At 51.8% G+C, this 19,671-nt stretch overlaps 2 protein-coding genes across 6 annotated transcripts; both read left to right on the forward strand.

Moving 5' to 3' along the window:
• Positions 1-4,809: 4,809 nt before the first annotated feature.
• Positions 4,810-12,218, forward strand: LOC114857908 (transcription factor 12-like). Of its 2 annotated transcripts, none has more exons than XM_055509425.1 (13): positions 4,810-4,989; positions 7,043-7,142; positions 7,490-7,614; positions 7,701-7,824; positions 7,900-7,970; positions 8,331-8,427; positions 8,510-8,583; positions 8,762-8,929; positions 9,553-9,678; positions 9,769-9,887; positions 10,553-10,782; positions 10,957-11,115; positions 11,211-12,218. In XM_055509425.1, the coding sequence occupies exons 1-12, from the start codon at positions 4,921-4,923 to the stop codon at positions 11,097-11,099; spliced, it is 1,446 nt and encodes a 481-aa protein (XP_055365400.1). In that variant the 5' UTR covers positions 4,810-4,920; the 3' UTR covers positions 11,100-11,115; positions 11,211-12,218. The 2 variants fall into 2 exon arrangements, with proteins under 2 accessions (XP_055365400.1, XP_029010661.1); XM_029154828.3 differs by having other exon boundaries at positions 4,811-4,989; positions 9,553-9,664; positions 9,749-9,887.
• Positions 12,219-12,340: 122 nt separating this feature from the next.
• Positions 12,341-19,650, forward strand: LOC114857644 (cingulin-like protein 1). Of its 4 annotated transcripts, none has more exons than XM_029154312.3 (19): positions 12,341-12,494; positions 13,820-14,806; positions 14,879-14,973; positions 15,363-15,468; positions 15,539-15,634; positions 15,716-15,864; positions 15,948-16,089; positions 16,160-16,372; positions 16,441-16,647; positions 16,717-16,821; positions 16,917-17,069; positions 17,153-17,323; positions 17,750-17,902; positions 18,060-18,149; positions 18,503-18,586; positions 18,664-18,788; positions 18,909-19,017; positions 19,083-19,246; positions 19,318-19,650. In XM_029154312.3, exons 2-19 carry the CDS (start codon positions 13,847-13,849, stop codon positions 19,385-19,387), a joined length of 3,192 nt encoding a protein of 1,063 aa, XP_029010145.1. In that variant the 5' UTR covers positions 12,341-12,494; positions 13,820-13,846; the 3' UTR covers positions 19,388-19,650. The 4 variants fall into 4 exon arrangements, 3 of the variants coding, with proteins under 3 accessions (XP_029010145.1, XP_029010147.1, XP_029010146.1); XM_029154313.3 differs by lacking the exon at positions 12,341-12,494 and adding an exon at positions 12,552-12,678; XM_029154314.3 differs by lacking the exon at positions 16,160-16,372.
• Positions 19,651-19,671: the final 21 nt, after the last annotated feature.

Below are 19,671 nucleotides of genomic sequence, written 5' to 3' on the forward strand. Positions count from 1 at the left end.
CGAGCGCAGGTAGCGGAGACGAGGCAGGAAGAGCAGCAGCACGTCCCTTCAAATTAAAAGCACTGTTCGGAATAACGGCGAACGTTGTGTAAAGGCACTATGTACTGTGAACTTTTAAGCGCAACACATAGCAGAAAAGACAACAGGCATCAGTAGACAGTAGCTGAACCGTTCTCGGTCATCTGCCTGGACTGGCTGGGGAGAGAGACAGGAAAAACAACAGGCAGCAAGCTTTAAGCTGCTACCAACATCACTGTCAGTCCGAGATACATAAAGAGAAAGAATGAGGCAGTCCTACGTCACAGAGCATCCTGGCTCTACTTTTTAATTTACTGTTTACATATATACATACATTAAATGATCCATTCATCAATCAATTGGCTAAAGCCCAATTTGACTGTGTGCACTACACAGCAGGATGGATCTTTCATAGCTACAGTAAGATATATTAAACGTTTCCCTTTTGCTGGTTACTTGGCAAATTATTCACCTCTGGAGCAGTAGCTCACATTTTAATTTGAAAATTCTGAGCGGGGTTTTTTGTTTTACGCTATGTGTAACTTGACCTGCTGCAGTTCCGCTGTCAGGCTGACGGGGGCGCTGCTGCAGGAAGCTGCTCGATTAGATAGTGACAATGACGGGTAAACAGCCAGGGTGATATCACTTCACCGTGTAAAACCGTTTCTTTACCAGCGTCTGCATTGACCCCGTTTTCCACCAGTATGTTCCAGTATTAATGATTAATCAATGATCTGTCAGCGAGAGAACACTAAGACGCATAAACACGCTTTACAAAAAGATTGTGCCAAGATTTGTCTTTGCTCAAAACACGCTCACTATTTTTTACTTCGTCTGAAATCTGAGACACAGTTGACAGAAAAAAAACCGAATCGGAAACTGTTTAGACATAAATACCTTATGTCACATCAGCAAACACGTATGATAAATAATCATATTTCATCATAATTAAGTGTTATTAACATACACACTATGCGTAAATAAAATGTGCGTCTTAAATGTGAGAATACACTAGAATGAAGTCACAAGGTCAAGAAAAACAAGCCCAAAAATAATTTATTTCATCATGACTTATTTTGTGCTGCCATCTGTTGATGGAAGCGGGTAATGTTACTCCCCTGCTCCACTGACACCATGAAACCTAATGCAAGACAGCTATAGACTGCCACGCATAGAGAAGGCATGTATGTGCAAGTATACTGACCTTAAGATAAGAATAACACACATGTTGCTACGTTGGTTCTGCAGCGAGATGGGAGCTAAAACGTGGCCCACACGCTCCGGGTGGAGAGCGAATGTGTGCAGCTTCCGTTATGTTCAGGTTAACCAACCTTCACCCAGAAACTGTGTGCTGAGCATCGTTTTTCTGACACCTGCTTAGAGATGGGACCTGCCCACACACCTTTAACGGTTAGTTCATTCCAAGCATCTTCTCTCATGGGGACATTCTCTAACAGAGTCCACATTGATGGTACAGTCTACACAGTCACACATTATGAACACAGAGACACAATAACGTAAAAAAAAATTAAATTCTACTTCCACAGATTAACAATCAATCAATTTTATGTAATCAGATGGAGAACATGATAACAGTAGTTACTTTGTAATCACTATACAATAGAATAATTGTTCCATTCACTTTGTTTGAGCCTTTTACTAGAATGGTCTAACGATGCATCATTTTATGTTATGAAGTTCAAACAGTTAAAAAAAAGTGAAGTGACGTTTTTGCCGTTGTTGTGTGTAATTTGATTAAATCAGTTTTTGCTCGACCATTTTGATATTTTTGACCACGTCTCCTTTTTTCTTGGTGATGTATCACACATATCCGTCAAACCCTGTCATTTACACCTGAGGTGCGTAACGGTGACACTTCGTCTAAATCTCAAGAAAATCTTGTTTCCTTGTTAGTCATTGTTTTCTCACTCTATTTCTGACCTTGGGTTGCTGGCTATTCTGGACTGATTTATTTTACTGTCAATCTCCTGTCACTTCTGGTTTGGCTTGGAAGGTCTCATCTCAGCAGTCCTTGCCCTTGCTCATTCCTCCAAATGTTAAGATTTACACTAGCTCCTCCCAGAGAGGCCGTTTCACTGGCCAGTTGCAGGTAAATACAACATTATCGGCCATTTTGTATGAATTCCATTTTTGATTTTGGAAGCAACAAAACTTGCTTGGTTTTATGAAGATGGGCAACACATGTTGTTAATAAACTAAACATTAAGTCAAAGAGCAAATATTGTCTTTCTGCCTGGCTGTGACCGTAAGCCAGCGGTCTCCTCTTAGGTGCTGATGAATGTGGGACAGCGAGGTCACCCTGGTGCAGAGGTTGAAGAGTCTGGCTCTCACGTGCACCTACGCAGCCGTGGCCGCTCCAATCCTCTTACAACCCCCACTTCTTCCAACAGTCAGGCCAGACTATAAGATCAGCTCAGTGTTTTCAGGTCTTATCCCGAAGACACAGCCGATCCTCGCTTCGGAGTCACGCCAGCGCGTAGCAAACGCCACAGCCAACCCACTTACCTCTGGGTCTGTTCACCTTTAAGGTGAACACACTGACCTCCAGGAAGTCGCTTTAGCAAACAGACAAATGTGGAGGTTAATATTAAATCATTTTTGATATTCTACAAACTACTCAGCTTTATTATATAACATGAAAAATGTTAATTTTATACATTTTACACATTTACAAAGCTCCTAAATAACAGCACAGGTGTGTTGGTTCACTGTCCACCTCGGTGCCTCAGTATATTAGCAGGGTAAAATGTGGGAGTCCCTGGCTTTGACGTCACTTACATACCCTATCCCAGGCCAGGCTGCTATTGCAGATTTAATACAATTGTTTTTTTTTTTCTTGGCATCCTGTAGAAGAGCGGATGGGAAATTCTGATGTCATCAACCTTGGCACAGCGGGACAGAGGAGCATGCAGACCCTCAGGGTGCCATGATTGGTGCCCATGTGTTTGTGCCCCGTAGATGGTGAAATAGATAGTGCGGTGCTGCCCGCCTGTGCTGCACCTGCGTCCCAGCATGCTGATTGATCAGTTTGGTCATGTGGAATGTCACCATCTGCTCCCCAGCCCCACTCGCCCCTTCTTGTGTGAATGCCAATCACTGGCAGGAAGATAGTTATTTAAGCCATGTCAAATCAAGCGCATGACGATGAGAAACACGCCAACAACACGGGCGTAGCACGCACAACGGCGGGCCGCGAGGACGCATTTGTTTTCTCTCGATCGCTGCACCCACGCTCGACCGTGCGCATTTCTTTTCATGCATTTGCATATTAAAGTCGCTTATTTATTTTGAGCGTGGCTACTTTTGCCCCTCCGTCCCTGTCAGTTGCTCTTTTCCGGCCTCCTAATGACCAGCAGCCTATCGGAGGGGCATCGGGGCTGACATTCTTCATTGTCGAGTGTCATAACCAATGACATTTCGACCATGGGAAAATAAAGATATGCAAATTTGAACTCATTAACATTTGCATTACCTGTTTGAATAATCACGCTCCTGACAAGACTGCAATTAACTAAGATTGATGCAAAGTTCAGGGTTAGGGGACTGTATATATTTGCTCTTGGATCATTTGCCCAAGATACGTGTGTTTGTATGTGTGTCAGATAATGGGACTGATCGCTGTCAGAGGGAAAGGTCGTTCTGCAGAGTCTGATGTTCCTGTTATTCAATATTATTTGTAGAATATATCTGTGGATTAAGTCTGGCCTGAATGAAAATGTATACACATAGATCCTAGCTTCACAAATGGTGTTGTGATTAAGAGAGTGACCTCCTAACCCAGTTAACACTAGTGTGTATAGTGAGGATTAGACTCTGGCTTTAAAGAAGCGGCCCAACATACCTGCAGACGCATTAAAACCAGTAGACTGCCTGTTTTTCTGTCTTCACTTTACAAGTACATATGGATTTAAACAGAATGATGCTGTGCTTTGAAATAAACCGATGCCTTGCAGATATTTCAAGGTTTACCCACGGCATAAACGCTGGCCAGTAACTAAGACAATGGGTCGAGGGTAAACGCTCGCTGCCGTCTCAGCGGGAGTTATTTGACTGGACTCCTGTCAGGTCTCGGTGGAACAACATGTCGTGAGGACCCGGCCAACTGCAGCGTTCGTCCATGTACAGGCCTCATGTAGGACGCTGTGGGCTCGATCAGCGGGCCAGTAGACAGTAGGCTTCACCTCAAACAGGAAGTCTGACTTTTTATTAGCACACGGGCGAGACAGGCTGCGGTATAAAAAACCCCATTAACCCAGGTCCTGCGTGAGCGCGCCGCGCCACACGTGCCACAAACTAAGACTTGGTTCTATTTGTAAATGTAGGTCAGACAGGGGTGAGGAGCCCTCTGTTTACTGGAAACCTCTACCTGTCTAACAGGAGATAATCCTCACGGCATCATCACTGTTTGTTGGTCCCGGGGAGCCGGTTCTGAACATGTTTGCCTATGATTCTATGAATGTAGGTTGGAGACAAGACAGTGGGTAATGTGTAACCCACTCATAGTGCTTTTCACACTGGTCCAGTGTGGTCAAGGTGTGTGCGCGTGTGTAACTAATCCCTTATTATTACCATGCATTTCCATGATATTGAGTAATTTCCACACTATGAACACAAGCAGCGCATCACGCCGGCCTGTTTTACAAATGCAGCTTCTCCTAAAGCCGAGGATGCGCCTCACGCTCCAGCTTGTACAGTAATAGCGCCAGCCCTCGGCCACCCCTCCCTGCCGCCTGCAATGGTCCAGCCCTCATTTGCATAAGTTGTCTGCGGGTAGCTGCATGAGCAGCAGGGGTAGGTGAGGGAAGCAGCGCATGTGGACCAGAGGAGCTGAGCGCGGAGCGTCTCGGGAGCCCGGAGTGTTGTGCTGAAGCCGACAGAGTTATGTACTGCGCTCATCCCGTCTCCGGCACCGGCACCAACCCACTGATGTACTGCTACAACATGAAGCCAGTGAGTGCGCTCGTCTTTTATCTCCTAGAGGTTCCAGTCCCTCTGTCAGTGTGTGTGTGCTGGTGATGATGATGATGAGGATGATGAGGATGATGATGGTGTTGCGTGTGTTTACTAACAAACAGAGTGGTTTTATTAACGCACACTCTCTAAATGTCCAACTCCTGCAAAAGTTTGTGTTCTTACTAGACGTGTGTCTTTAATGAGCCACTTTCCTGCTGGTGGGAAGCGTTTCAGGACTTGATGTACGTGAGAGACAGATGTAAAGGTGCCGTGTCTGTTTTTCATTGACGCGAACTCAGCATGAAGCTGGATCTTTCATTCACACTGGCTGCAGCTCGAATGAATGAACTGCTGGACTTTGCTGAACTTGAGGATGGAGGAGATTTGTTTATTGTCACTTTAAACCAACGCCTCATTGCTACAGTTCCTAATTTAATTCCTCTCATCATAAACCCACCAATCAAACCCCTCCTAACTATTGTCCTGCACCAGTGACAGCGTCACCACTCAGGTGGCCGACACCAGCGTCTCACGCGCTGGTGGCTGAATGTTGACAAAGCGGCGTTAAAGCGCGTCCGTGGGACTTGTGCTTCCTGTTAGCGCGGCAGCGTGCAGTCCAGCCCGGCAGCAGAAAGCATCTTGACATGAAGCAGATTGCCGCTATTTCTATTTGATTTAGCCCTGCTATGTTGGAGCAGTCCCTCCACCACCGCAGCCATTATCAAAGGCAGCTTTGATCTCCGTGAGACTAACCATATCCAGACATCGTAGATCACAGAGGCAGAAAATTGGTTGCATGTGGCTTGTGGCCGGCGCTGTCCGTGCAGGAGCTCAGCATAGGGTCTGAAACGCGAGCTGATATTTCACTCATCTGACAGCACAACGCAAAGGGAGAACAGTCAAGTGGCTTCCTCTTTTTGTTCAACTTTGCCTCTTTTAGATGATTAAAAACTCTAAACATCAGCTGCACAGCCGGCAAAAACATTATTTCCAGGAGATTTGATATTTTATAGTATTCTACAACCTCTCAGCCGGCTCTTTATTTGCTGCGGGGGGAAAAAAAAGTCCCTTATCGTTTGTGATGCCATGATTGATGGTTCCTAAATCAATGCTATGCTAAAAGAGGATACCATGGTGACGGCCCCTCTCCAGCGGGGACCAGAGAGGGCGTGCTGGGGCGGGGGTGTGACCATTATTAACGGGTCGCCTGCTATGCTGATGGTAAGGAGGACAATTGGCTTTATCCTGCGCCATATGCTGCCCATGGCGGCTCAGACGGGCCCAGTGTCGGCAGGGGCTCCTCTGTTTGGCCTGGCCCACAATCACCATGGGATTCGTGCCAGCCAGGGTCACGGCTGCGTGCGTGTGTGCGTGCGTGCGTGCGCTTAAGTCCCTGCGTCTTTGTGTGTGTGCGTCAGCCTGTAAGTGTGTTTGCACGAGCGCACTCAGGAGAGTCTTTAATAGCCTGCTTTGCAGAACTTGTCGTCCGGGTAACTGACACCCCATTGATGCTGCGCGGGGAGGTTTATTTTCATTTCCTGGGGCACATCAAAGCGATGGAGGGAGGTGCAGGTGCAGCCCGGACCTCTTGGTGCGTTCGACTGAGAGCATGTGTATAGATCCACGCTTTAAGAGGAGAAGACAGAACCAAGCTGGGTCGGTTTGTCATTTACATGACTGGGTTTCCCGTAGAACCGTCAGGGTCGGACTCAGCGCCGTCGTGAGGACAAAATGCTCAAAGCTCTTTAATTCAATTTAATGTGAGAGGGAAGTACGTCCTGGTCTTCTGAACCTCATCATGATTAGGGCAGGGATTTCTCATGGTGAATGGTTCCTAAATCCGGATGAGGAGGTGCATGGATCTGCAGCTTACGGATTATCGCAATAGCTCTAAGTGTGCATCAGCCCGCTGCTTTGTTTTCATAATACTGTTGCTTCACGGTATTCATGTGGTTTAGTAGCAGTGATGATACACTCATAATAAAATGTTTTGCACATTCTCTTTAAAGTTGTTGTTCTACACTCGCTTATATTGAGTTCCTCCTTTTAGGTTTACGGGCAGTCCCCCACCAATGAAGACATCAACCACAACCCGTCTTCGCATCCGCCCAACAAAGCTCCCGGCAACGTGTTCGCCAGCACCTTCTTCGGTGAGAATGAGCGCCACTGTCTGTAAAGCTGCCTAGAGTCAGTCGCCTCATCTGAAGTGGCCGCTTCTCAGTGGGCGACAGTGACATGTTCTGTATTCAGGTCAGCTCTGTTTGCTCTCTCGCTTACGACGCTTCATCCTAATCAAACAACGGCGACTGTGTCATATAAAAGCACACATCAAAAGACAACAAAGATACACTGAGATTTGATCGTGAATCTATTTAACCTATAGTCTATAAAAATCAAAATGGCCGACACTTCAAAGAGGAAAACTGTTTATTGAATGAGGTTCAAACTTCACATCAGTCACATCCAGGCCTCAAACTAACGTTGGTCGTCGTTTCAGAGGGCATGAGCGGCTCGCCCGACATCTGGAACGCCGTAAACGGCCTCAACCAGCAGGGCTATGAAGCTGCACTGGGAGCACTGGCCGGCCACCAGACGCAGGCGGGGAGCTTCCACAGTCAGCTGGTGAGGCCCGCTGGACCGCGCTGTCAGAACCGCGGGGGGTGGAACCGCTGTGGGTTTACTCTGACTGTCTTTTGCTCCCGGTTCAGGACTTCTCGCCGCAGTCGGTGATGTCGGCGGACATGAACAGGGCGCTTCCGCCCATGTCCACGTTCCACTGCAACAACGCAGCCTCACGCACCGCGTCCATCAACAGCTCCGAGAATTCAACAGGTGACGAGACTGAGAGTCTTCACTGATCTCAGGTCTGGCTGCTCTTTACTCTCATGCATTATTGTTGCTTTGCAGTATCAGGGAACCAAGGGAACGGGTCGGGGGGGTCACAGACAGGCGATACCTTGGGAAAAGCTCTGGCCTCTGTGAGTATTCACATCTTACATCACATTAACATCTCTGCTCTGTTATGAAGCCATAAAACCCCGCGAGCCCCAGTGGCACAATGCAAAGAGGAAACAGTCGTCCCTTCCTGCCTTAACAGGCTCCTGCATATTAACGAAGGGCTGCTCTCAGACCGCCGCGCGTTTTATTGGTTGCTGACTTGTGAAATGACAGGAATTGATGAGCTTAGTCGGGGTTACGAGCCCGCTCCAAAGGCAGCGGCAGCGGCTGTAAAACCCTGCACAGAAATGACAAGTTGTGCTTTTAAAATGATCCATGCCCTGGTCCCACTTACCCCTCTCCCCCCTCTCCCCCCTCTCCCCCCGTCCGCCTGCTGCCAGATTTACTCCCCCGATCACACCAGCAGCAGCTTCCCCTCCAGCACGTCCACACCGGCGCGGTCCCCGTCTCCGCTGCCGAACGCAGCCGAACCCGCAGGTAAACCGGAATGAGCGTCAGGCGACAGGAGAAAGGGAATAATGTTTATTTTGCCCGCGTCTCAACTACTCTCTCTCTCCAGGTCCCAACATGTGGCCACGGAGCTCAGTTCAGGCACCGGTGTCTCCACATTTTGAATCTTCACTCATATCAATGGTAGGAACAAACTCTGATAATATAAGTAAAAGGAAAAAGTTTAAAACATAAAGGCATAAGAATGAAAACAGCTGATTTCCCTGTTGCGCAGACTCATCATATTAACACATACGAGGTGTCTCCTACTTGTATTATTGGACTTATTTTTGTCTCGTACCTTCTTGCCTCTCGTGTCCAGTCTCAGGTGGAGGACCGTCTGGACCGGCTGGACGACGTCATCCACGTCCTGAGGAACCACGCCGTGGGCCCCACCGCCGGCCTCCCCGCCGACATCCACGGCCTCCTGAACCAGGCCCACGGCGCCGCCCCCGGCTCCCTGCCGGTCACCTGTCACACTCCGGCCATGGTTAACGCGCATTTCTCTGTTATCTGTGGGCGCGGAAATAACACGTCGCGTGTGTTGCCATTCGGCTCCAGGAATTTTTCCACCCGCTGCGTCTGCGTGTTTTGCTCACGTACAGGTTGTTGTCCTTGAAATAGGAAACTGGGCACAATGGGAAAGCGCGGTGACGCGTCGCCCTTGTGTGGAGAGCGTCCAGTATGTGCAGACTCTCATTCCACTGTGGGGTGATCGGGGACGCCGTGCACACCCAGCTTCCCTTTCAGCAGACCGAGGGGATTTTAGCCCAGCTGGAGTGGAAGTATATGGAGGGGAAAAGGGGTTTTTAGTTTAATCCTATGGGGGAGGGGAGTATTAAATTCTCCCACTTTTATTTCTTTCCTAAATGATGGTTTAGGAGTGAGTCATTCCTGGACAGAATTAGGGGTGTGTTTACAGAGTGTATAGTAGTTTTAAGGATTAAGATTGTCTGAGATTAAATTAATTCTGTAGAGCAAGAGATCTACTCCGGGTCACGTCAGGAATGAAAGGGCAGATGTTGCTTTTGTGAACATTCAGAGGATTCTCCTGTGACACGCGAGCGCACGAACGCTGCCCCCGTCTCACGCCGGCCTCTGTGTATCGTGAAGGTTGAAGCCGTCGGCGTGAACAACAACCACCCGGCCTTCCAGAGTCGCCCGCAGGCCGGCCACCCGTACCCGGCCAGGCAGAGGGCCGCGCCCCAGCAGATGCGGGCTGCAGGTGAGGGCCCGGCGGCCGCGTCCGCGTTCGTCCCCGCGCCCCTTTGGCCGCCGCGCTAAGCAGGTTCTGCGTGGCCTCCCACAGGCGTTCAGAGCGGCCCGGAGCTGAGGACGGAGAGCGGGGAGAGGGAGGAGATGATGCACACCAACCGCAGCCACAGCTCGGACAGCCAGAGGTCGGACGAGGAGGGCGAGCACAAGGCCCAGGGAGAAAACGGAAACAGGTGAACGCACGCTGGCGCGTCACTGGGTTGGCTGTGAGGAACACGGGGAAATAAAATGAGCGCTAATGAAGCTGTTGAGATGATACGTTTGGAAATCAAAGTCTCTTCAAGGCCAGCGTTCACGCTTTCTCACCATTTAGATCACTCATTTAACATACTGTCAGACCCCCTGCTGTGAGGGACAGCTGTGTCCACGCCGGCCCTTTCAGCTCCGCCTCATATTTCTTCTCCATGTTACATTAAGTCACAGTGAATTCAATGAAAAAGTGAGAGCAGCACGAGCAGCTGCTGGGACGTTCAGGACATTATTAAGACGCTGTAAATACAAGAGGGCCCCAAACAGGTTCCTATCCTGACAACAGTCCTATTGCTTGGTATATAATAGGATTTTCTATCCCATTTTCGAATTAAGAGAAAAGTATTCTATAAGTATTATATTAATGATGACATGTGTGGAATGACCTGCATCAACAGTCATCTGTGGAACATTATTTTGTTTTATTAAAGCTAAATAATTAATTGAGGTCAGCTCAGTGGCCAGCAGGGGGCAGAGAAACCCACCGAATGATTCTGTGTGCGCGTGCGGCCATGCGGCTTTCACTTTAGCAGGTTTTAATTTGCCATGAATTATGTGATGAAACTCAATACGCTTTTATTTCCCGTAGCATCCACGAGGACGAGGACCTGAGCCCGGAGCAGAAAGCGGAGCGCGAGCGCGAGCGGCGGATGGCCAACAACGCCCGCGAGCGCCTGCGCGTGCGGGACATCAACGAGGCCTTCAAGGAGCTGGGCCACATGTGTCAGCTGCATCTGAAGAGCGAGAAGCCGCAGACCAAGCTGCTGGTGCTGCACCAGGCCGTGGCGGTGATCCTCAGCCTGGAACAACAAGTGAGAGGTCAGTGCCGCGTCGGTGGGCGTGAAGCAGCAGCGAGCTAAAACGGGGCTAAAATAAGAACAGCTGTTAAAACCATAGAGGCTTCGCTTTTCTGGCCGACCGCGGCTCCAAATCCACGTGGTGTGTCGCAGTTCCCACGAACTAAAAGATGTTTGTGTGCATTGATCATCACAGAGAGGAACCTGAACCCGAAGGCGGCCTGTCTGCGGAGGAGGGAGGAGGAGAAGGCGTCTGGAGTCATGTGTGACCCACAGTCCATGCATCTGGCCTATCACCCCAGTCTGACAGACCCGGCCAACCCCATGGGCCACCTCTGAGCACCATCCACACAAGGTGCTCATTTAATTCATGGTTTTTGTTGTTTTATGATTCTCATCTCGCTATTAGTCTCATTCTTTCCTTCTCCTCACTTGTGTGCTGACGTCCAGATGTTGAGGGAAGCGCATCCAGCTGTTTTGGAGGCCCGTCGTGTCTTCTGGGGCCCGAGGTCGACTTCTCTGATTGTAACGTGCGATGCAGTCGAACAATCATCTCCTCACTTCCTGAACAGACTTCAAACTTTGTGCCTAAACTTTACTTGGAAAAGACAAATGCATTGTAAGCTGCAGATGTTTTGTACATATTTTGTATATTTATTGCTTAACTTTCTCTGTGAATATATACCAACGGATGAAATCCAGTAGCGTCATCTGCAGTTTGAGTTTTTGGCAGAGCCAGGTTTCTGACTGACCTTTACCACGTGTCACTATTTACTGTGTCGTCTCATGATTTCCACAGAGCTCAGAGTGCTGACATTCCCACATTAGTGTGTGTGTGTGTGTGTGTGTGTGTGTGTGTGTGTGTGTGTGTGTGTGTGTGTGTGTGTTTGTGTGTGCGTGAGTGCGTGCGTGTGTGTGTGTGTGTGTTTGTGTGTGCGTGCGTGCGTGCGTGCGTGCGTGCGTGTGTGTGTGTGCGTGTGTGCGTGTGTGTGTGTGTGTAGGGGTTTGACCATTCTGTGAATGAACAGATCTCTAAGAACGCTCCTCATCTGTTATCTGTTCCAAGTTTGTGTTATAGCACTGTTAACGGACGGACCTGTTTGTCTTCTCAGTGTTTATTATTGCTCCCCAGGTGTAGTCAAGGCTCATTGCATGTTTATTATTAGAGCATTTCATTGTTTTTTAAGTTATATAACTTATCTTTTATACAGATATTGTGAATTTGATAATATCTCGTTTTTCTTGTTTTTCACTGAGTTTACACAAAAATACTTGTGCAGTTTTTCCTGCTCTAAGCAATACAGTATTACAGAACAGTCTTGTTTGTTTATCACCTAAATAATAAATAATAATCTGAAGTACTCATAACATACCATGTACAGTATGTGTACAGTTTGAAGTAGCCTACAGGCATGTGTCAAAATGATAATGTAGCAATAAATGTCTTTTTCAGAAAGATTTTGTGTGTGTTTGTGATGCTATATATTGTGTTATATGGTACATATTGTTCTGAAGTAGCCGAATCTTAGAAAAAACCGAGTGGCTGACAGAAATATTGCAGCGTGATCATACACCCATCAGTGTTGGGTTATTGCAACAGTCACAGCACATCCCTCATGTGGGAGGACCCACTGGCAGAGCGGGCCGTGAACGCCTCTCGGTCCCGTTCGGGCGGAGGCAGAGCTGTGTGAGCCGAAGGAGGAGGTCTGAGCTGTCAGCCTGGACGCACGGCGGGTGAGTCTCATTTCTTTATAACACGTTTACTTAAAATGATAATAATAAGTCTTTCTGCTTCTATCGCGACGCGTAGTCATGGGCTCGTGGTGAGTTTAAGGACCGCAGTGAACTTTAACGTCTTTTTTTCGCCTTGTCTTCATCGGTGATGTCCCACCTACAATTAAAACACTCCCTCTTCACTGTAAGTGTTGGGTTTATATACGCGTAACCATGCGTATATTATTACACAACTGGTATTTAATTAACGTTATCGTGTTTAAACGCAGATGCCGTAATAAGTACCATAAAAAACTTGTAGACTTTGTTTAAGTAATCGAAAGATGATGTCAAACAGCCAAAAAAAGGCAAACAGCCAGAAACGTTGACATCATTGGAGCTGCCAACTTACAGGAAACATATCACAGTAATCTTCACGTTTAATCATTCATTCATTAGCGAAGAACACTTAATTTAATAATTAGGTTTCATAAAAGGAAGTGTCGAGTTGGGAAAGACTTTTTTCACCCTAGCAACTATAAAGCTACTGATTAATTACTTCTAAATTATTTATGATGTTGCCATTGATTATAAGAACAGGACTGACATCACTCTGGTGTCTTATTGTTAAAAGCTCTGACTGTGTGATTCTTCTTCCAGAAGAGGATTTTTGTGCAACATGGCAACCAATACACGACCTATAGCTTAGTTTTATCTGCACTTATTATTATTATTATTATTATTATTATTATTATTATTATTATTATTATTATTATTATTATTATTATGTATAACAAGCCTGTCCTGTCTATATGATTGATGCCTACTTAGAGTTTGGACAGTGCTTTATGTGAGTTCACTCTTATAACTAAGCTACAGTGTGAAGTGCTCGGTCCTGCTCGGTTCTGCTCGCTGGCCCGTTTTGTGTTCAGTACAACACCTCTTGTGTTCCCGTGCCTCGGTCGCACACTAACATATTTGTTGGCCAACACTCTTCTCAAGTGGCAAACCATGAAGTGGCTGACGACAGCTCGGAGACCCCGGCCAGTTGCAGTCGTCATGCGTCCGACCCGCTTCGGCTGTACAATAGTGCCCTGTCATCAGGACACAGGAGGAGCTGTTTCCATTGCACAGCAATATCAGGCTCCCGTCAGTGTCCGCTGATTGTGTCTTCATGTTGGCTGAGTGCAGCTGTGTCCGTCAGAGGATCCCAGCGAGGCTCCAACCGGCTCCAGTGTTTTGTCAACAGCGATCTGAGCCCGGCCTTTGTGATGTTGTGACGCCTCCATTAAAAAAATCCCTTCCTCATTTCGTGCCCTTTTTAACATCTGTGTCTTTTTTGCCAGCTCGTCTGTTAATCTAGCGGAGTCAGGATGGAGCCTCGCGGACTCGGCGCTTCTCAGGACGTCAGGCTGCAGCGGAGCCCCAGGCAGCAGCAGCAGCAGCAGCAGCAGCAGCAGCAGCAGCAGCAGCAGCAGCCGCAGCCGCCGGCTCCGCGAGGCAGCCAGGACGGCGTGTTTGGGGTGAGGGTGCAGGTCCAGGGGATCAAAGGTCAGCCGTACGTGGTTCTGAACAGCCCGGGCCAGGACAGCCCCAGAGACGTGTCTGTCATCACTCACCAGGCCGGGTACCACCCGGGTGTGGTGAGGAGGTCTGCCGATGAAACAACCGCACCCTCCTCTGTGTTTCACTATCAGAACCACCCGGAGATTCTGAGACCTTATGACCCAAAGAATAACACTCTGAACCTGGTCTTTCCTTCACAACCTGCCTCTGTTGGCCACAGCGCTAACGGAACCAAGCCCAGAGTCCCTCTGCCCGCTGAGGGCCCGGGGGAAGACCTGGACCAGGAGGCCCAAACCGACCCGCCTTCCTCCGGTGGCACCGCAAGGTCCCCCAACTCCGTGGACGGCGACTCCATCTTGTCCGTGGGAAAGCTGATAAGCCAGTTCAACAGCAGCCTGCGGAGGGGAAGGGGAGGCCCGAGGAACAGGCTGGACCCGGAGCAGTGTCGGAGGTCGCGCAGCGAGGACAGCCGTCGCATCTCTGACTGCTCCTCCTCCTCATCTGCCTCCAGCAGGACCTCGTCTCTGAAGGGCGTCAGGGTGGAGGCCCCCGGCGGAGCGTACCCTCCCGGGTCCGCCAGGGCCCGGCTTCTGGGCGGAGAGGCCGCTGTGACCAGCAGAAGGGACGAAAGCAGGACCAGCGCAGCGCCCCAAAGCCACAATGGACGGGAGGCGTCCTCTCCACAGGGCACGAAGCCGCTCCGCAGAGCGGGGAACACCTCCGGGTCCAGATCGTGCAACGGGGGGTCCGACGATAGAGACTCGCCGGTAACGACGCTGGGTTCAGAGCACGGTCGCCATTTAAAGGACGTATTCATGAGCTGCGTCTTCTCTCGCCAGGTGACGCCTGATCTCCTGAAGGGACAGCAGGAGCTCTCAGCTGATCCTGCCGAAGAATCTGCCAGGCAGACGCTGCTGTCGTATCTAAAGGAAGGGTATGTAAACGCACACATCTGGGCCGATCCTACAGAAAACACAACACGTTTTGACTGAATAAATTCTCCTTCCGGACCAGCTGCTCGTTCTTACTATAACAATCTCCTCCTCCCACATGTGGCGGGAGGGAAAGTATGTCTTGAGGTACTGATCTATTCCTCTGGAACGTTTTACTGCACTAGTGTCTTTGAGATAAGGAGCTGATCCCGGTCCAGCTGTGCGTGCTCTTGCAGCAGTAAAGAATGCAGCACACTCACTGATGATAACGCACTCACATACCTTAGCGGTTGGATGGAAGTGCTCACGTTTTCCACATTTGTTCAAGTGGCCACAAATTAAGCTGTTGCACGATTTCACCCCTTCATAAGACGCTTGTCCTGCTTCTCAGGACCACGGACGACGACGGCACCGCTCAGAGGAAAGCGGACCTGCTGCTCAAACGGATCAACCGGCTCAAGTGGAGAACGGCAGAGGCCGTGGAGCAGGAGGACCGAGTGAGTGACGAGGGGCGCGTTTGAGCTCCCGCCGCGGTCACGTCCAACACGCTTGTGTTTGAACACGCAGGACTGCGCAGCGGAGGTGACGCGGTTGCGGGAGAAGCGGGGGTCGCTGGAGAAGGAGCTGTCTGAGCTGAAGCAGCGGCTGGAAACCGAGCTGAAGGTGCAGCGCCGTCGCATCCTGCTGACTCGGCTCCTCCGCTTCCTACTGACAACGGGCTTTTTGTCTTCTGGTGACGTGCAGAATGAGAAGACTCTGGCCTGGGCCTGTGAGAAGGCCAGGGCGGAGAAGAAGAAGCTTCAGGAAGACTTGACCCAATGCCAGGCCGAGCTCTGCAAAGTCCGGGGGGAACTGGCCCAAATCGAGACGGAGCTCGAGGCGACCAAAGAGGAGTAGGGTTTCGACCGCTCGTTCAGTCACGTGTTCACTGAAAGTGTCCAAAAGCCTCATGTGAGATATGTAACTCCATTGTCAGGTCTGTTCGCTTGAAGGCGGAGAGAGAACGATGTCGGGCGGAGATGAAGGACCTGCAGCAGCAGCTGTCCGACATGCACGACGAGCTGGACCGGGTGAAGAAGGCAGAGATGAGCCCCGCAGAGAGGAAGGGCCTCCTGAAGGTGAGTGGAGCCGGGTGGAGGCGCGGCGGCCGCTCCGCCCGACCTCACGCCGGGACCGTGTGCTCGTCAGGATGTGGCGCAGTTGCGCGGGGAATTTCAGGAGGTGCTACAGGTGAAGGAGGAGCGGGAGGAGGCGCTGCGGCGCCGGGAGCGAGAGCTCGGCGCCCTGAAGGGGGCGCTCAAGGAGGAGGTGGAGACCCACGATAAATACATGGCTGCTCTGAGGGAGGAGTACGAGCAGGAGCTGGGGAGGCTGAGCAGAGAGTTAGAGCTGAGCAAGGAGGTAAAAATGTAAAAACTCACTGTTTAATATTGTGTTTATTGTGTATTTGACCTGGTTCTGCCTCCCAGAGCAACGCTTTGCTCAGCTCCAAGAAGGCCGAGGCGGAGGAGGAGAGAGGTTCAGCCAAGCTGCAGCTGAAGGACATGAGCCGGGAGCGGGATCAGCTGCGAGCAAAGGTTCTGGAGCTCAACAACAAGGTGGATGAGCTGAGTCACAGCGTCCTGGAGTCCAAGAGCAAAGAGAGGCTCCTGGAGCAGAGAGCCAAGCAGCTGGAGGTAGGGACCCGACAGTGGTCGCCTTGGGTCGGCCCGGCCCGGCTGACGTGGTTCCGTTTCATCCTTCAGAGAGAAAAGCAACAGCTGGAGGAAACGCTGAAGGATGTGAGGAAGACTGAGGAGGAGATGTGTCAGTCCAACCAGTCGCTCCTCGGCCGCCTGGAGGACGTGCAGGTAAGCTAACGCTGTTAGCCGCTCACGCTGAGCCTGCAGGGAGCTCACACACCCCCAACGCCCCCCCCCCCCCGTCCTCTGCTTTTGTCTCCAAGAGCAAATTGACCAAACTCAACCACGAGCACCGGGACTTGAAAGAAAAGCTCAAGGAGGAGCGGAAGCAAACGGAGGAGCTGTGGAGAAGCAAGGCGGAGCTGGAGGACGCGAGGAGGCTGCAGGACAGGGCCGTGGAGCAGCTGCAGAGGAAGGTGAGAGCCCAGTGGGTCCCAGTGGGAGCGAGCCGGGCCAGGCCGGGCCGGGCCGGGCCTTCACCGCTCGGTGTCTGTCGCAGATGAACAGCATCATGGAGGAGTGCGAGGCGTCCACGGACGCGCTTCAGAGCCAGGTGGACGAGGCCAGGGAGAGGAGCCAGAGGGAGGCGGCCGAGCTGAGGAGGCAGCTGCAGGAGAGGGGAGCCGAGCTGGAGCGGTCCCAGCAGGCGGCCCGGAAGCTGCAGGAGGAGGTGAGGAGCCGGGAGTCTGGGAGGCATTAGCATGTGGGCCCAACGGGTTCAGGGTGAGACGGAGTTCGCGTCCCGGCGCTGCAGCAAATGAACAGGAGGAAACTGAATCCCACTCCTTAGACTGAGCAGCTGTGACCTGTGGCCGGTACCGGCCGCTCGGTGCCGGCCGCTCGGTGCCGGACGCTCGGTGCCGGCCGCTCGGTGCCGGACGCTCGGTGCCGGACGCTCGGTGCCGGACGCTCGGTACCGGCCGCTCGGTGCCGGACGCTCGGTACCGGCCGCTCGGTGCCGGACGCTCGGTACCGGCCGCTCGGTACCGGCCGCTCGGTGCCGGCCGCTCGGTACCGGCCGCTCGGTACTGGCCGCTCGGTGCCGGCCGCTCGGTACCGGCCGCTCGGTTGCCTCAGCCACTATCTCTGCCTTCAGCTGCTTCCGCTGGAGGAGGACCTGCGGCGCTGCCACGCGGAGCGGCAGGAGGCGCAGCTGAGGCTCCGGCGGCTGGAGCAGCGGGCGGAGGAGCTGGAGGAGGCCAACGCGGCGGCGGCGGAGGAGCGGGAGCGGCGGGTGAAGGTCGTGGAGGTGAGCGACCGCCCGCTCCGTCGCGTTTTAGGCCCGGGCGCCAGTATTTGCCCGGCTGATGTCAAAACACTCTGCACCTCGGGCGAGGAGGCGTCCGTGCAAACAGAGGCGTCTCCTCCGCCGTGGACTGACTCCGCCTCCGTCCCCCCCCCCGCAGGCGCGTCTCCGTCAGCTGGAGGAGGAGCTGGGCGACGAGCGCAGCGGCGCCGATCGCCTCCTGGAGCGGCTGGACAAAAGCAAGGAGCAGGCAGGTTCCCGGCGCGCGGTGGTGGCTGTAAACGGACAGCTCGCGTCTCGCCGCTCGCTCAGAGCTGCTGATTGGTGGGAAACGCGCCGCGCCGCTGTTTGTCCCCCGAGCCTCTGTGAAGTAGGCCACCGGTCAGCGGCGCCGACTCACTCACACAAACACACAAACACACAAACAGCCATTCAGGCCGCTGTTAGAGATGCGCTCACACAGCCTTTGCTCCGCTTTTACCACTGAAGCTCAAGCTGTTTGTTGCGCTTCTGTAACGACTCACAGTCGATTCGGAAGCTCCTTGAGGCCCTTGTTAATGTGTGGTTCTGTGCCCAGATGACGGCTGTGTTTGCGTCTGACAGATGGAGCAGATGAGGAACGAGCTGATGCAGGAGAGGGCGCTGAGGCAGGACCTGGAGTGCGACAGGACGAGCCTGGAGCGACAGGTAGCGAGCTGCGCACTCAGAGGGAAGCCGCACAGTGGGACAGCGCCCGACTGCCGCCGTCTGACCTCCTCTTTCAGAACAAGGACCTGAGGAGCCGCGTGAGTGACCTGGAGGGGTCGCAGAAGGCCAGCCAGGACTCGCTGCTCACCAAGCTCAACAGCCGCGTCCAGGAGCTGGAGGAGCGGCTGCAGGGCGCCGAGCGGTAGGCCTCGTATTTACCAGTGCAGGGTGACGCGGATCACTTTCCCCCGCGTGGTTGGGTGTTGGGTTACGCGGAGCCGCGGCAAGAGACGTGATGCCGGGCCGCTGTCGCCCCCCGCAGGGACAACAACGGCCTGCAGCAGGCCAACCGCAGGCTGGAGCGCAGGGCCAAGGAGATGAAGATGCAGGCGGACGAGGAGCAGCTCGGCCTGCAGGACCAGCGGGACCAGGTAGGAGGAGGAGGAGGAGGAGGAGGAGGAGGAGCCGACCGTGACCCTGTCTGTGACCCGTGCAGCTGACGCAGAGGCTGAAGACGGCGAAGCGGCAGATGGACGAGGCGGAGGAGGAGATCGAGCGCCTGGAGCACTCCAAGAAGAAGCTGCAGCGGGAGCTGGACGAGCAGATGGAGGCCAACGAGCAGCTCCAGGGGCAGCTGAGCGCGCTGCGCAGCGAGCTGAGGTGCAGTAGCCCGTCGGCCCCGGGAACGGACGCAGGGGCTCTTTAATCTGTCTGATGTTTTGCTTCAACAGGCGGAAGAAGAAATCGCCTCCTCTAATTAAGGACAGCGTGAACGACACAGACGACAACGCCTCCGACTGACTGTGTGATTAAGTGACTGAGGAATAATTGATTTAACGGTGTAACACGATTCCCGTCCAGTGGCCGGGATCTGGCGCCCTCGTGTGGCAACATCTGTAACTACAGCTTCCTAACTCATTTTATTGCGTGGCAAAGTTTGCTTCTAAGTTATTCCACTGTGTGATGCCCGAGTTATTTTTTAATAGAAAATGTGTTTAAATACATTCACACACATTTACACCTGAAGCAGTTCCCACTAAAATAAACCATACCTCCAAATCTGAGTGTTTGAGAGTTCCTACCCA

The sequence above is a fragment of the Betta splendens genome, chromosome 6, assembly GCF_900634795.4.
Source record: "Betta splendens chromosome 6, fBetSpl5.4, whole genome shotgun sequence".
Classification (NCBI taxonomy): domain Eukaryota; kingdom Metazoa; phylum Chordata; class Actinopteri; order Anabantiformes; family Osphronemidae; genus Betta; species Betta splendens.

What these genes read in the sequence shown, in the direction of transcription:
- LOC114857644 (XM_029154312.3), top strand. Translation starts at nt 13,847, where the DNA reads ATGGAGCCTCGCGGACTCGGCGCTTCTCAGGACGTCAGGCTGCAGCGG. An exon ending in TGGAGCAGCTGCAGAGGAAG is followed by an intron (nt 17,070 to 17,152) that starts GTGAGAGCCCAG and finishes TGTCTGTCGCAG; the next exon opens with ATGAACAGCATCATGGAGGA. An exon ending in TGCAGGACCAGCGGGACCAG is followed by an intron (nt 19,018 to 19,082) that starts GTAGGAGGAGGA and finishes TGACCCGTGCAG; the next exon opens with CTGACGCAGAGGCTGAAGAC.
- LOC114857908 (XM_029154828.3), top strand. Translation starts at nt 4,921, where the DNA reads ATGTACTGCGCTCATCCCGTCTCCGGCACCGGCACCAACCCACTGATG. An exon ending in GAACGCAGCCGAACCCGCAG is followed by an intron (nt 8,428 to 8,509) that starts GTAAACCGGAAT and finishes CTCTCTCTCCAG; the next exon opens with GTCCCAACATGTGGCCACGG. An exon ending in CAGGGAGAAAACGGAAACAG is followed by an intron (nt 9,888 to 10,552) that starts GTGAACGCACGC and finishes TATTTCCCGTAG; the next exon opens with CATCCACGAGGACGAGGACC.